The sequence below is a fragment of the Rutilus rutilus genome, assembly GCF_951802725.1.
Source record: "Rutilus rutilus genome assembly, chromosome: 1".
NCBI lineage: Eukaryota > Metazoa > Chordata > Actinopteri > Cypriniformes > Leuciscidae > Rutilus > Rutilus rutilus.
The window spans coordinates 63,924,572-63,939,279 of record NC_140209.1 but is presented as its reverse complement, the minus strand read 5'-3'; the positions used below and the strand labels follow the sequence as shown (position 1 = coordinate 63,939,279).

The 14,708-nt window shown below is 37.4% G+C and overlaps 1 protein-coding gene across 2 annotated transcripts in view; it reads right to left on the bottom strand.

Annotated features, from left to right (window-relative positions):
• The window catches only part of LOC311295188 (uncharacterized protein), a 35,119-nt gene extending 21,469 nt beyond the window's left edge, over nucleotides 1-13,650 (bottom strand). The window contains exons 1-4 of one of the 2 annotated variants that reach the window (XM_084416433.1): nucleotides 13,566-13,650; nucleotides 11,208-12,230; nucleotides 5,751-5,840; nucleotides 2,480-4,417 (exon numbers count right to left, since the gene is read on the bottom strand). In XM_084416433.1, the coding sequence (XP_084272559.1) occupies nucleotides 2,480-4,417; nucleotides 5,751-5,840; nucleotides 11,208-12,175 (2,996 nt within the window). In that variant the 5' untranslated portion in view covers nucleotides 12,176-12,230; nucleotides 13,566-13,650. Of the gene's footprint in view, nucleotides 1-2,479; nucleotides 4,418-5,750; nucleotides 5,841-11,207; nucleotides 12,231-12,423; nucleotides 12,499-13,565 lie in introns of those variants that run through there. The other variant, XM_084416434.1, reaches the window with a different exon arrangement.
• Nucleotides 13,651-14,708: the final 1,058 nt, after the last annotated feature.

The window sequence follows — 14,708 nt, the reverse complement described above, 5'->3', positions numbered from 1 at the left end:
GTGCGCCCGATAGCAAAAAATGGCGTACGCAAAAAAATATTCAGACTTATAAAACCGTTCGTACACCAGAACCTGCGCAGAATTCACTTTATAAATCCCAGTCAGCGGAAGATTGTGCGCACATGCGTCTCCACCCCGAAATAGCCATATATGGAGCTTACAACGCCTAGTTTTACTATGGAGATCCTCATCTGCATATCTTTTGCATATGTTTATTCATCTACGTGATAACGTTTAATGGTACAAGACACATTACATTAATAAAAATCAAGTAGTTGCCTATCCTTGCCTTGTTTTTGAATACATAAATCAAATAGTGTAAAATACATTTCAGAGAAAGTTTTTCTCAATCTTTTCCACTGGCCGAATTGTATTTTTAATTGATTTATATTTTTAATGGAAACAGATAGGCCTTTGGCTTTATTTGCACGAAACTATTTTCTCAGACAATCTTATCATGATAAGCAATTATCTCTGTAGTTAAAACATTAAAACGGTACACATTAAAACACAGCACGCCACAGGAAAAGTGTTCAAAAACATCGCATCCACAACAAATATTTTTATTGACTGAATTTGAATATAAAAAAATGCTGTAACTTCTCAGTAATGATTTCATGTTTAAGTGTTTAACTTCATTCATTTGAATGGCATATTTAATCTAAATGTTTATATCAGAAGTAAAACAAAGTTTAAATCATTATTTTATTTATTTAAACTGTTAGTTGCTCAGTTTCACTAAACGGCCCAACGCGCTTGCTGGCGCGGACATTTAAGATTTGCGCACCTGCACGCAAACTCTGACCCATGCGTACGAACGTTTTGGAGATAGAGCAGTTTGGCGACCGATGGTGAGCTGGAGTTAAGTTTCTTTTTGGTCACTTTTAGACAGAAAATGATCCCCATATTTGCTTCAAGTGACAGGCTTGGTGAGTGAAATTATATTTGTATTATCTTTCTGTATATGTTTAATTTTCTTTAGATTTTCTGTCTAAAAGTGACCAAAAAGACACTTAACTCCAGCTCACCATCGGTCGCCAAACTGCTCCATCTCAGAGTTTGCGTGCAGGTGCGCAAATTTTCCCATCAAGTTTGTTTTTTATAAATCACAACTTATGCGTCGGAAGTGGCGTACGCACATTTTCAGCCCCTTTTTGTGCGTATGTCACGTTTATAAATGAGACCCCAGGCCCCACGGATCAGCACGCATGTGATTCGCGGATTAACTGCTAAATTTTACCATCATATAGTAAAAGTTTATAATTTGAACGTGTTTTACACATTCAACCAGTTTTAAATGTGGAAGAAGAGGCGAAAATTATACAAGCACCCGAAGTGCGCGCATGCAGAGAGAGGCGCGTTTCAGATAGCGCTCGAACACCAAATTGATTCCTCTTACACGTTTCCTTGCCCTTGAACGGACACAAAATTATGTCAAAATACTCTTCTAAATACCCGTCTCGGCAAGTATTCTGTCGGTTATGTCACAAGTGAAATGTCTAGAAAGAAACCTGCTGTTTTTCAGTTTTTTCAGTCCGTGCATTTGGTCTTAAAGGAATAGCACACACCTAATATTCCTACAGTTGTTTGTGTCATTAATGTTAATAAAACAACAAAATAAAGCTGAAAACAAAGATGAAACCATATTTAATTTCTACAGTGTTATTTTAAATTAGGCTTCATTATTAATTTCTGTACCTGAATACTATTGTCAGACTTTGTAACTTTGTTATTTAGTATTCATCTCTCCTTGTAATTTGTGCATTTGTTCTTATTTTATTACCGACTGTTCACTTTATCAGTTAGGCTAGTAGTTTTTGATGTGGTATCGAATAACTTCAAGTGAGCTTTAAGTAATAAATTAAAAGCATTTAAAAGCTGATCCGAAAAATTATCCGACCCGAGGCTCAAAAACCGCAAATGGACCGCAAGTAATTATTTATTTATTTTTTATTGTGAACCGTGAATGTTGTGATCCGTTCCACCACTAGTCAATTTGGTTGAGAATGAAAACAACACACTGCAATTAGTGCAAGTAATTAATGTTTTATGCTTGTGAACATAATATTCATCAAACATCCATCACAATGTGTCACATGTAGTGGTTAAAGTGGGATTTGGCAGGTGGGGCAACCCTCAGGGAAAAAATACTCACCGTGGGAAAACATATTGAGTATCGTGGTATAGCAATACTTTTTGGGACAAGAGTGTCACTGTGGCACCAACTATCACAATACTTATTTACTTGATATTTTAATGATTGTATTATGGTCCATCTACATCTACACTGATATGATGACGATACTATGTTAAAATTGACTGGGCTTAAAATGGAAAAAAATTATATTGACATTGATATTAATTAATCTATTTATTTATTAATTTATCTGAGGTGCCGGAACATAGTTCCGGACCGTTTCTAGCCCACTTTAACCCCTGGTCACATGTAATAATTGTGTTATTAGATCTTCACACTCACCAAGCTTTTCTGCAGTTCCTCACAGCAGGTACCAGTCTCCTTCGACCCTCCTTTGATTTAATGTTGTACTTTTTAAGGTCAAACTCATCCATCACCTCCTCTGACATCAGGATCATATTTGCCAAAGTTGAGCATTGTGCAAGAGAAAGAATTTTACGTTTTGCTTTAGATTTTAAAAATGCCTGCATTTCTTCAACAACAGAATTATCCTTCATCTCAATCAAGCAGTGTGACAGATTAATCCATCTTTCAGGACTGACATTGTTTTTTTGACCTCGTTTGAGGTTTTGGATTATTTTCTTGATGCTCTCTGGGTTGTTCTCTGTGTGAATCAGCACATCCTGTAAGAGTCTCTGATTGGACTCCAGTGAGATGCCATGGAGGAATCGAAGGAAAAGATCCAGGTGTCCATTTTTACTCTTCAAAGCTTTATTCATTGCTTCCTTCAGAAACACATCAATAGGAACATTCTCACACTGATTTCTGGACTTTCCTGTAATTAATATTTTCAGAACTTCACTGTTCTTGTGTAAATAGCAGAGAAACACATACAGTGCTGCAAAAAACTCCTGAAAGCTGAGATGTACAAAGCTGTAAACCTTCCTGTGATAAATCACAGATTCCTCCCTAAAGATCTCAGTGCAAATCCCAGAATACACTGAGGCGTCAGTGACGTCTATGCCGCTCTCAATCAGGTCCTCCTCATAGAACATCACATTGCCCTTCATCAGCTGATTGAAAGCCAGTTCAGCAAGTTTCTCAATCACTTCTCTGTTGGACTGCAGGAGTTTCTCTGGATCTCTCTCTTCATACTTCTGGTTCCTCATGCTAGTCTGAATGAGGAGGAAGTGTATGTACATTTCAGTCAGAGTTTGAGGGATTTCTGCACTGAGATCTTGTTTCAGGATGTTTTGAAGCACAGTGGCTGAGATCCAGCAGAAGACGGGTATGTGACACATGATGTGGAGGCTTCTTGCTCTTCTGATGTGTGAGATGATTCTGCTGGCTTGATCCTCATCACTGATTCTCTTCCTGAAATATTCCTCCTTCTGAGGGTCATTGAATCCCTGAATTTCTGTCACACGGTTGATGTATTTGGAGGGGATCTGATTGGCTGCTGCTGGTCTGGTGGTGATCCAGATGAGAGCAGAGGGAAGCAGATCTCCTTTCATGAGGTTTGACATCAACACACCCACTGATGAAGACTCAGTCACATCAGAAACTTTCTCACTGTCTGAAAACATCAGTGTAATTCTGCTTTCATCCAGACCATCAAAGATGAACACAACTGTACATTCATCATAAATCTTTGAGTCCAGATACTGAAGTTCAGGATGAAAGTCCATCAGAAGTCTGTGAAGACTGTACTGATGATCTTTAATCAAGTTCAGCTCTCTAAATGGAAGCACAAATATGAAATCTACATCCTGATTGGCTTTTCCCTCGGCCCAGTCCAGAATGAACTTCTGCACCGAGACGGTTTTTCCAATTCCAGCGATGCCTTTAGTAAGAACAGTCTTGATTTTGTCTTTCTTCTCTCTTCTCTTCTCCTCATATCCTAGTTCATGTGAAGGATCAAAGATCTCATTGCAGTTGATTGGAGTGTCTTGGAGGGTCTTGTAACTTTTCTCCATCTGTAGCACCTCATGTTCTTCATTCACTCCTTCACTCTCTCCCTCTATGATGTACAACTGTGTGTAAATCCTGTTCAGGAGGGTCTGATTCTCTAGTAGTTTGATTCCCTCAAATAAGCTCTCATACTTGTTCTTCATGCTGGTTTTGTGCTGGTCTTTGACTCTCTGCAGATCATCATGCACTGGCTGGTGAGAGTCGAGCTGCAGGGCTGCTTCTGTGTCATGATGACTGATGTGTTTCTGACAGGAGGAGGATGTGCTGGTCTGACAGGACACATCTCTGATCTGGTCAGCTCTCCCACCACTGAAAACACATTTGTGAAAATAAAGAAAATAATTAAATATGTTTAATATGAAAATCATATCATATGAGTAATGTTTGCTCTTACAGACAAATTTCCATCTATTATGGCAAACTGACATCCTAATATCACACATGGAGTTTCTCAAGGTTCTGTTCTAGCAATGATATTTTAACCCATCAGTGTTTCCCATTCATTAACTAGATTGTGGCCGCCCACCATAGTCTAATCTGTCCCGCTACAGTTTCATAATAAACCAAAAATATAACTAAACTTAACCATTAAAGTTCAGGCAGAATTGACCAAATTTTGTCTTTGTGAAATTTGCACACTGAACATGGGTTGGATCTCTTAAAAATCAGGCATGTGGGGGCAGATAATGACCTTCATATTTAAAATAAGAAGACATCAAGTTTTCATTAGTCAAAATGTTCAAAAAAAGAAGAAAAGAAGACAGAAGCCCAACATTTTTGGCATAAAGATTAAACCAGAAACCATTATTTTAAAATGTCACAGAAGCACTGACATGGAGAAAAAGCAGTGTTTATCTTAAATGATTACATGTAATTAATTTACAAGTAAATGATGACTGATGGCAGATGAAAAGAGACTGCAAATTTAACTTGTTTCTGCATTTCCTTGTTGCACATTAATGTCCCCTTTGCCACAAGTGAAGCATTTGAAAAATCAGAGATTTTAAGTCTAAATAACCTGACACCTTTCCTTTAGAAAAAAAAAATATATATTCCTGTAATCTTGATCAGCTGATGTGGATCCTGATTTTTTTTTTAAAGTTCTTTATATAAATGATTTATGTATATGCTTCATTGACTGGTTTGAGCAGTCATGCATGTGTGTCATCAACATAATATTACAAGTTTAGAGACAATCAGTCGATTCATAGGAAGTTATTATTGGCTGATTTATGGCAGATGATCGATCAGTGTATCCTTACAAACCACTTACATTTATATATTTAAAATACTGGAATGAGCAAAGATTTTGTGGCACCTCCAGCAATTTGTCATGACAACCAGATTGGGAACCACTGATTCTATTTATTCCTAACCAGACTTATTTAAAGGATAATTGTCAATATAACACTGATGCAACACATGTAACAAAACTCATTCCTGTGCAAATGGAGGTCTAACAGAGAAATGGCAGAGAGAAGAATAAGTAAACACTATTTAACAATTCCTTTCTTTGCATCTTGACTTCCACTTGTTAATTGTTATACTTGTTAAAGAACTTAAGCCATGTGAAATGTAACATTTTCTGAACCTTTGTGCATTCTGTGTTCATGTGTCTCTCACCCTACATGATGATACTCACACAGGGTCAAAGGTCACTGCTCCATCACTGAATTTTGTGGCCTTCATGGTCAGACAGTTGGATACTGGAGAAGCTGCTCTCTTTCTTTTCCTGTTGTTGATAATGAGAAATAAACAGAAATATTTCAAATAGTTTCTCTGCAGATTATTTGTCTGTTCCATTAAATTAACCCTGTCAATACTTCTGTAATTTATAGAGCAATATTTATTAGTTTTAGAGAGAAAACATGTTTTATTAATAGTAGGGAACAACAGGGCTAAAGTAGCCTGGGTGCCAGAACCCCAAACCCCGCCCACAAAATTTTTTGGTCGGGAAGTTCGGTCTGGACTCGATCCGTTGAGGAGTAATTATGCTCGGCTCCCAGAAGGCCGAGCCAATCAAATTGCCGGCAGGGTGGGCTTTAATCGATGATGGACAGATGAGCAATGGTAACATAATCATCCACGTCATCAAAGAACGCTTGGGTTGAATTCATTTACAACAAAGATGCATAGACAGTAAAAGAAAAGATGACTGCCTCTGGAGAATTTAGATTTCACAAGTTCACACATAAGTCAGATAGAATAAATGCAAATTTGGGGTGCTGTCCGAGGAGAGGGCGGGCTCGGTATTCGGCCCGAACCCAAAGTACTCCCCCCGTATTCCAGGCTGTGGAAGAACAAGCCGAGAGGGATTGGAGGGATGCTGAAAACTGTCAAGGAATGTTAGGTGAGTTGACAGAGTGAATAAATATATGCTTCCTCTCATGCTGATAAGGTAGACATGGTAATTGTTTGATGACAAGTTGATTGGATTAATTATTTGAACGTGCTCCTCCCGAACTTTGTTTATAAAACATCATGTTTAGGTTCTGCCAGAAGATATCGACAGCGCATTCATTTTAAAAGAGGAACAGAGAACCACGGTCAAGGCATTTGTCGATCGGAAACATGAATGAAGAACATACGTCACTTACTCCGTTGCTCTGATTGGTTGTAGGTCTATCCAATTGAGTGCAGAGGCATTTTCCTTCCTGGTTTGGTTGAAACACGCCCCATAATCACAGCTCAATGGAGCAGTATCAGACTCACATTCTGACTAGAATCTGAGTATGACGACGTCAGGCTAGGGCTAAAGGCCACCGGGGTAAAAGCTGCATTTGATTTTATTATCCTTTAAACCACTAGATGACACAAAAACTTTCCTAAACATCCACGTTTCACATGGACATTTGGCTGATTCTTGGCGTTATCACGGACAGCAGCGCAAAGTTGATTCTGTGCTTAATTAATCTAATATTTCATGGTTTTAAAATGTTATTGATTTAATTCGCCGTTGAGAATCGGTATAGTTATTGAATATATTTTTGAGATAAAGGTCTTGTAAATGATTTTCGCTTTTGTTCAAGGTAATTTAAGCAACAGTTTTTCTGAATATTATGTGAAGTTTGGTAAGTGGCCCTAATGTTGAGGCTACAGGCACAATAAAAAAAAAAAAAACAATTCAATAATTAATAGCTGGCTGACTTTTCCATTTGTTCCCCCATATTTATAAGGAAACCATCCATATAATAAATTATCAAAAATATATTTTTATGGGATCTCAAAGCTTGCAGAATATTTAGTTTTTTTTTAATGTAATGTTTTTTTTTTTTTTAATGAATAGGCAAACAAAAAATGTATTTCATTTATTTCTCAAAATAAACAGAAAATACAAACTTAGCTGAAGTCCTGGTGAGTCTTTTATCCTGAGTCTGAGGTAAAAGCCTCTTTTACATTTATAAGATTTTTAATCAAAAGAAACCACTTTAAAGATTTATTTTACCAAAATGCGTTGACACATCAATGTTCAATAAAAGCACACACTGTCAGGCCAAAAAAGAGTCTCTGTGTGGATTTAAACAGGCAAAATAAATGATGGAAGCTGTTTTATGGAAGACATCATGTACAGTACCAGTGCCTAAGATAACAAACCCCTCAGAGTTCTCACACTACAGACCAATTGCTTTAACAGCGCAGTTGATGAAGGTCTTTGAGAGATTAGTATTAAACCATATTAAGCAGGTGATGAGTGTTTCTGAGGATAAACTACAGTTTGCCTATAAAACTGGTGTTGGGGTAGATGATGCAATTACTTATCTCTTACACAAATCACTAAGTCATTTAGAGACTCTGGATAACATCGTCAGAATTACATTCTTTGAATAACAAGCTTGATTGTTCTGATAATACGATACAAGTCTAAGAAGGGTCAAAGTCATATTCATCTGTTAAGACAATGTATATAATATAATCTTAATGCCTTGCGGAACTGATACTGGAAAATAATGGTTATTGTTGTGAATGTTTTTTATTTATTATTATTACTGTGTGGTATGTGCTGCTGTGACGTGTAAATTAACGACTCTGGGGATTAATAAAGTCTATTGAATTGAAATGCTTAAGAGTCTATGACTGGATCATTATTGTGTTTCTAGCATGTTATATGTTTGGCAACAGCAGAGGTGTAAAGACAAGAGGTCAGAAAGTAGAAGTCCTGCCATATGTTTATTCCACCCATGAACTCAGCAGCGGATTCACTAATTAGTTCTGTCTCCTGCTGAAAAACTGTGATAATTAGCAAATCCAGGTGATTGGAACAAAATACTGAGGAGGACCTTTACTTTCTGAACCTGGACTTTACACCTCAGGGCAACAGTCCTTCTAACTCTAATTGATGGAGTGTAGCTTTTCATTTATTAAACAACCATGTAGGAAGACACATCATGGCCATATTCCAGGATTATAATGTCCAGATTCATCAGGCTCAGATTGTGAAAGAATGGTTGTGAGGAGCATGAAGAATCATTTTCACACATGAATCGGCTCCTCTGAGTCCAGATCTTGAATTCATTGAAAGCCTTTGGGATGTGCAGGAGGAGACTTTACACAGTGCTGGACTCTTGCATTAACAATACAAGATCTTGACCGACAATTATTGCACCTCTTGATGGAAATAAATGTTGTGATGATATCAGTTGACTTTCAATGTTGATGCTTTTGACAGTTTTTTTGTATTTATTTATTTATGTCTACTTTTTTAAATCAGTCAATAAATTCACAGAGCACTGGTGAAGTGAAGCAAAGAAAAAAACAATATAGAAGAATCATAACTAATATTTGTGTCAGCCATTGATGTTTATTTACTATTTTTGACGAGTTACTTTAGAATATCTTAACTGGAATGACCACTTTTTCATTTTATTTACATTTAGTGCAAGTTCAGTGTAGAACTTTTTCTTCACAAAAAGTATCTTAATTTAAGCTACTATAACTTTGTTTTATTTTTACTTTAATTGTTGCTTGCTTTCACTTCAGCAATAAAATCCTATGTGTCTTCTATTAAAAGAGGCCAGTGGTCCAAAGCATTCATGAGTTTTTTAAATCATCAAATGGAGTTTGAATGTCACCTAGAGGCCATATTGGCTACTGTGCCTAAAACTCCCAGAGCATATTGATAGTTTGGTACAAACTTGAAAGTCAACTTGGTTGGATTTACCGCTTTTTCAGTTTTAGGTGCCCAGGCAAAGGATTTATATTTAATAGAAAAGAAAAATCAATGTAAAGCAGCACATTAAGTTCAGCAACCATTTAAGTTTGGATTTGTGATTTTCCAGTCTATGTTCAAGAATAGGGTTGCCAGGTGAGAGGCTAATGAGGCTAACTAGTTATCTGGATTCCAAGACTACACTCTAAAAAATGGGTTATTTTTCTACCGAAATTCTGGGTTGAACCTTTTGGGTAATTTTTTGGGGTTATTTTTTCAGTATTTGGGTAGTTTTTGTGTTACCCAGCTCCTGGGTCAGACTTAACAACCCAGGGATTGAGTTATTTATCGCGGGCTTTTTGCAACCTCTTCAGGAGAAAGCAGTGCAGCTCCATCAAAATGGTGCATGTCTTCGGTAAAACACAGGTTTGTGTACATTTTATTTTATCTATAAATTCGTTATTGTGCTGTATATCATTTCATTTTATGCAAAGCAACATAAAGGGTCGTGATGTGAGTCACCTAAACTACCTACACTGTCTTTTCGCGTGATGGAAACGCCTGCATGATGCCTTTCAAAAACTATATGATTTTATTCAAAAATATACAGAATATAAATACGTATGATGTTAAAATCTGTTCTCAGAACTGTAGACTGTTTGTTTATGGCCAGGTTATGGAGCCAGTCGCAGCATACTTCGGCTACGAGTGAAACGCAGGGCGGCGGTCTGAAGTTAGAAGTTCCCCCGCTGAACATGACACAAGTGCCGGCACGAGATCCAGCGCCGTTACGGTGGAAACGGGACAACAGAGACTGGTCGATTACACTTCAATTACTTATAAATGTTCCATTTTTACTGATAATATTTGTTAAACTAGCTTAAATGTTGGCAATATGAATTAAAAAATTATATAAAATATACTATATACTGTAAAACATGCAAGCCAGTGGTTGTATCGAGTATTTTTTATTTTTTATTTAGAGGATTTAAGTTCATCAGTAGACATTAATTCATGTATGAAAAAAAAAAAAGTAAAATAAATATTAAAAATGAATCAACTATGCTGGGTTAAATCAACCCATTATGCTGGGTTAAATAAACAACCCAATTGTTTTTAACCCAGTGTTTTTTAGAGTGTATCATCTATAGCAGGCGCATCGTCAATCCTGATGAGTGTTGCTCCAACCCTGATAAAAACTCACATGTCTGTAGCTTTCTAGTAACCTTAATGCAGAGTTTCCACTGCACGATTTTCAAAGTAGTCGGGTCACTGTTCTTTTCACCCTGCGGTACTATCCGCGGTAACATTCAGTTGCTGCTTGAAATGCTGCATATTTCACGATTTACTTTGTGCTTTGTTTTTGTTTGATATAATTGTAAAGCTTGTGATATAATTGTAAAGCTTGTGTGTTCTGATATTCTGGTCTATAACTTCTCCCCGAACTTCCCGCTGCCCTGTATCTTGATCTCTCATTGGCTGTAGATCATTACTGATGTAATTTTCAGTCAGAACACATTTCACACAGAAAGACTTTCCAGATATTTAGCATGCCAAATATCTCACGGGGATCGGCGGCTCATCGACGATTTTCTTTTAGATCATGTCTTTGATAATGCAGACTGCATGTTTGTCACTCGCGTGAACGAGCACCGATTTCCTGTGATTTCGGGCATTTATCAGTGATTTCGCAAAATCTGTGGGCGAGTGAAAATCGGGGATTAATATCATGCAGTGTGAACTCGGGTTTAAGAACATTAGTGTGTCGACCAGAGTTAAAAAATTTTTTTACAGATCTCAATATTTTTTTTCATTTTTCTTTTCATTTTTTCATTACAAAGTGATTTACTAGCATTTCAGAGAAAGTTACTTCTGCGATTGTTTCACCAGGTTAAGTAATTTCAAATTCAAGTTTCACTATAGCAGATAGTTCAGCAGCTTCATGATACTCACACAAGGTCAGAGGTCACAGCAGGTCCATCACTGTACATAATCGTGGAGTTGTTACTCTTCATGGATACACAGCTGAATCCTGAAGATGGTCCATTACTGAATTCAGGGGGATGAATCATGGAGTTGTTACTCTTCATGGACACACAGCTGAATCCTGAAGATGGTCCATTACTGAATTCAGGGGGATGAATCATGTAGTTGTTACTCTTCATGGACACACAGCTGAATCCTGAAGATGGTCCACTACTGAATTCAGGGGGATGAATCATGGAGTTGTTACTCTTCATGGACACACAGCTGAATCCTGAAGATGGTCCACTACTGAATTCAGGGGGATGAATCATGGAGTGGTTACTCTTCATGGACACACAGCTGAAACCTGAAGATGGTCCACTACTGAATTCAGGGGGATGAATCATGGAGTTGTTACTCTTCATGGACACACAGCTGAAACCTGAAGATGGTCCACTACTGAATTCAGGGGGATGAATCATGGAGTTGTTACTCTTCATGGACACACAGCTGAAACCTGAAGATGGTCCACTACTGAATTCAGGGGGATGAATCATGGAGTTGTTACTCTTCATGGACACACAGCTGAATCCTGAAGATGGTCCACTACTGAATTCAGGGGGATGAATCATGGAGTTGTTACTCTTCATGGACACACAGCTGAAACCTGAAGATGGTCCATTACTGAATTCAGGGGGATTCATCATGGAGTTGTTACTCTTCATGGACACACAGCTGAAACCTGAAGATGGTCCACTACTGAATTCAGGGGGATGAATCATGGAGTGGTTACTCTTCATGGACACACAGCTGAAACCTGAAGATGGTCCACTACTGAATTCAGGGGGATGAATCATGGAGTTGTTACTCTTCATAGACACACAGCTGAAAACTGGAGATGGTGCTCTCTGAGTGTGAACAGACACCTCCTCCTCTTTCTCCTCATACACACTCATTTTACAGGAAGTTTGCTCCTTCTCTTCCTCCTTGATGAGAGACTTGATTCCAGACCTGTATGTGGACACAGGAAGCATGCACAAAACACAACTGAATTTCGACACATTTGAATTAAAAGGCATTTAATTCACTTTAACGCAGCATTAACAGTTTTTCTCCAGTTAATAGTGTTTGTTTGTAGAGCAACATGTCCGACATGTCGGACACACTTTCAAACACAGCAGCCTCGATTAAACACTGGATTCACCTTCATTTTAATGACACTGCTGAACTCTTGCAGGAGTTTTTCACAATCCGTTTTTTCGTCTCGCATTAAGCAAATATGATGTTATTTATAACCCTCTTTCTCTCTCTCCGCGCGCTTTGGTCTCTAGCACCGCCGCTGCTACTCTGCGTTGTGTTGTTTATGTTCGTGGGTGGTGGTAGAGAGCGGGACACTACGGGTTCGGGATCGTGGCTTGACCGTTTATTTCACAGCACGGCATCTATAGAGTTGATAACATGAACTGAACTGAACTTAACTTTTAAACCAGCAAAGTACATTTCAATGCACATGCAATTCAACAGCAAGCTCGTGATGCTTTTATTATCATACATAGCTTTGCATTAGCCACTATGCATTAATCACATTTAAAGGTTAGGCAGAGGATTTTTTACTTCCGGGTGGATCACCTATACTATTGGTCCTCCTAATTGTCAATCATTCTGGTGAATCAATCAAACTTATTCAAAAAGTGGAGAGGGCGGGTCTTATCTAAAATTCGGAAAGATCCATACCTTTAAAAGGAAAAACAAAACATTTTAACTCTCTACATTACTCTGCATTTAGGTCTTTAGCAGTTTAAAACACAAAATATCGCAATAAACTGAACTTTAGTGCGATAACAACACATATTTTCCATTGTTTTTTTTTCCACTGGCTTATAGAGTTGATAACATGAACTGAAGAAAAGATGACGCAGCACTCACGTATCAACACTACGGTACATCAAGAGGCTCAAACAGCGCTAAAGGCACTTGAATATGTCCTTACAACAGTGTTATAGGGACATCTTGTGGACAACACAATATACTGCCTTATGTTGATTATCCTGCGAACACTTCCTTTCCCCAATATTACTGCTTCACTAAACATTACAATAGGTTATTATTTAAACAATCAAATAGGCTAGTATAAATTCAACCAACTATTTCAACATTAAACTAAAATTATCCTGTTAAAAAGTGTAAGTTTAACCATATTCGGCCATTTAATGAGTTTTACAGTTGACGTTAAGTATCAAGAAAGTAAGTTCAACTTCATGTATTTGACTTTGTGTTCGTCATATGGTCTGTTTAGACGCAAATACTCTATCGATATTACAGCTATGAAAAGTTTAACGAACTTACTGTCACATGTGAAGCGATTGCTGATTGTCTATCTTCCGAAATGGCGTCTTTACAGTCATCGGCTGCTTTCGGTTTCACTGTGAGACCTTCTTCTTCTTCTTTTTCATTTTATTGGCAACCGCACTTCACAGTGCATTACTGCCATCATCTGGTAGCTTGGAGCTTGGACCAGAAACATTCCTACCTCTTAATAATTCTAAGCACCCACCCCCCCAAAAAAAACACTGGCGCTGCGTGTTCAGCTCCTCCAGCTTCCACCCCATTTCCCTTTAACTCCTGCTTCCCATCCGTAACCTTATTTACCTCCAAATTTACTTACCCTATCTCACACTATACTTCTATACATCATCTACCTCTCTCTATAAGCCTATATACATATTAATCCTATTCTCTTCATTAAACCAGTATTATTCAAAAACTAAAACAACACATTAACCATACTATTTCCTATATCTGAATCTAATATATTCTTTAATGTTAACTCTTTCCCTTCATTCTTCCATAATTCTTCTCTTAGCACTTCTCTTTCTTCATCATAACCATTACAATTAATAAACACATGTTCTACAGTTTCACTCTGTCCACACTTCTTACACAAACCCGTTGGATGCTTAGAAATTAAATGTAATGTTTTATTCAAACCGGTATGTCCCACCCTTAGTCTTGTAATTATACTTTCCTCCCTTCTATTTCTCCCTCTTTTTCTACCTTTTCCTACTTTCTTTTGTATTGCATATAAATGTCTCCCTTTACTCCAATATTGTTGCCACTTTTTAATCATTTTCTCTTTTATTACTGCTTTAATTTCTTTTACACTATGTGGTAACTCAATTTCTACCATCTCTTCATCTACTGCCTGTTTAGCTAATTTATCATCTTCCTCATTGCCTTTAATTCCCACATGAGCTGGACCCACATAAACTGTACTTCTATTTTAATTTGTTTCAACTCGAAGAGATTTTGAAGAAGCTCCATGAATAAATCTGGTCTTGATTCTGATTTTTGATTATCGATACTAACTATTGCTGAATAAGAATCTGAACATATGACTGCATTTTTTATTTTCCTTTCCTTAATTATTTGTACTCCTAGCAGAATAGCCATCAACTCACCTGTATATACTGACAACTGGTCACTAATTCT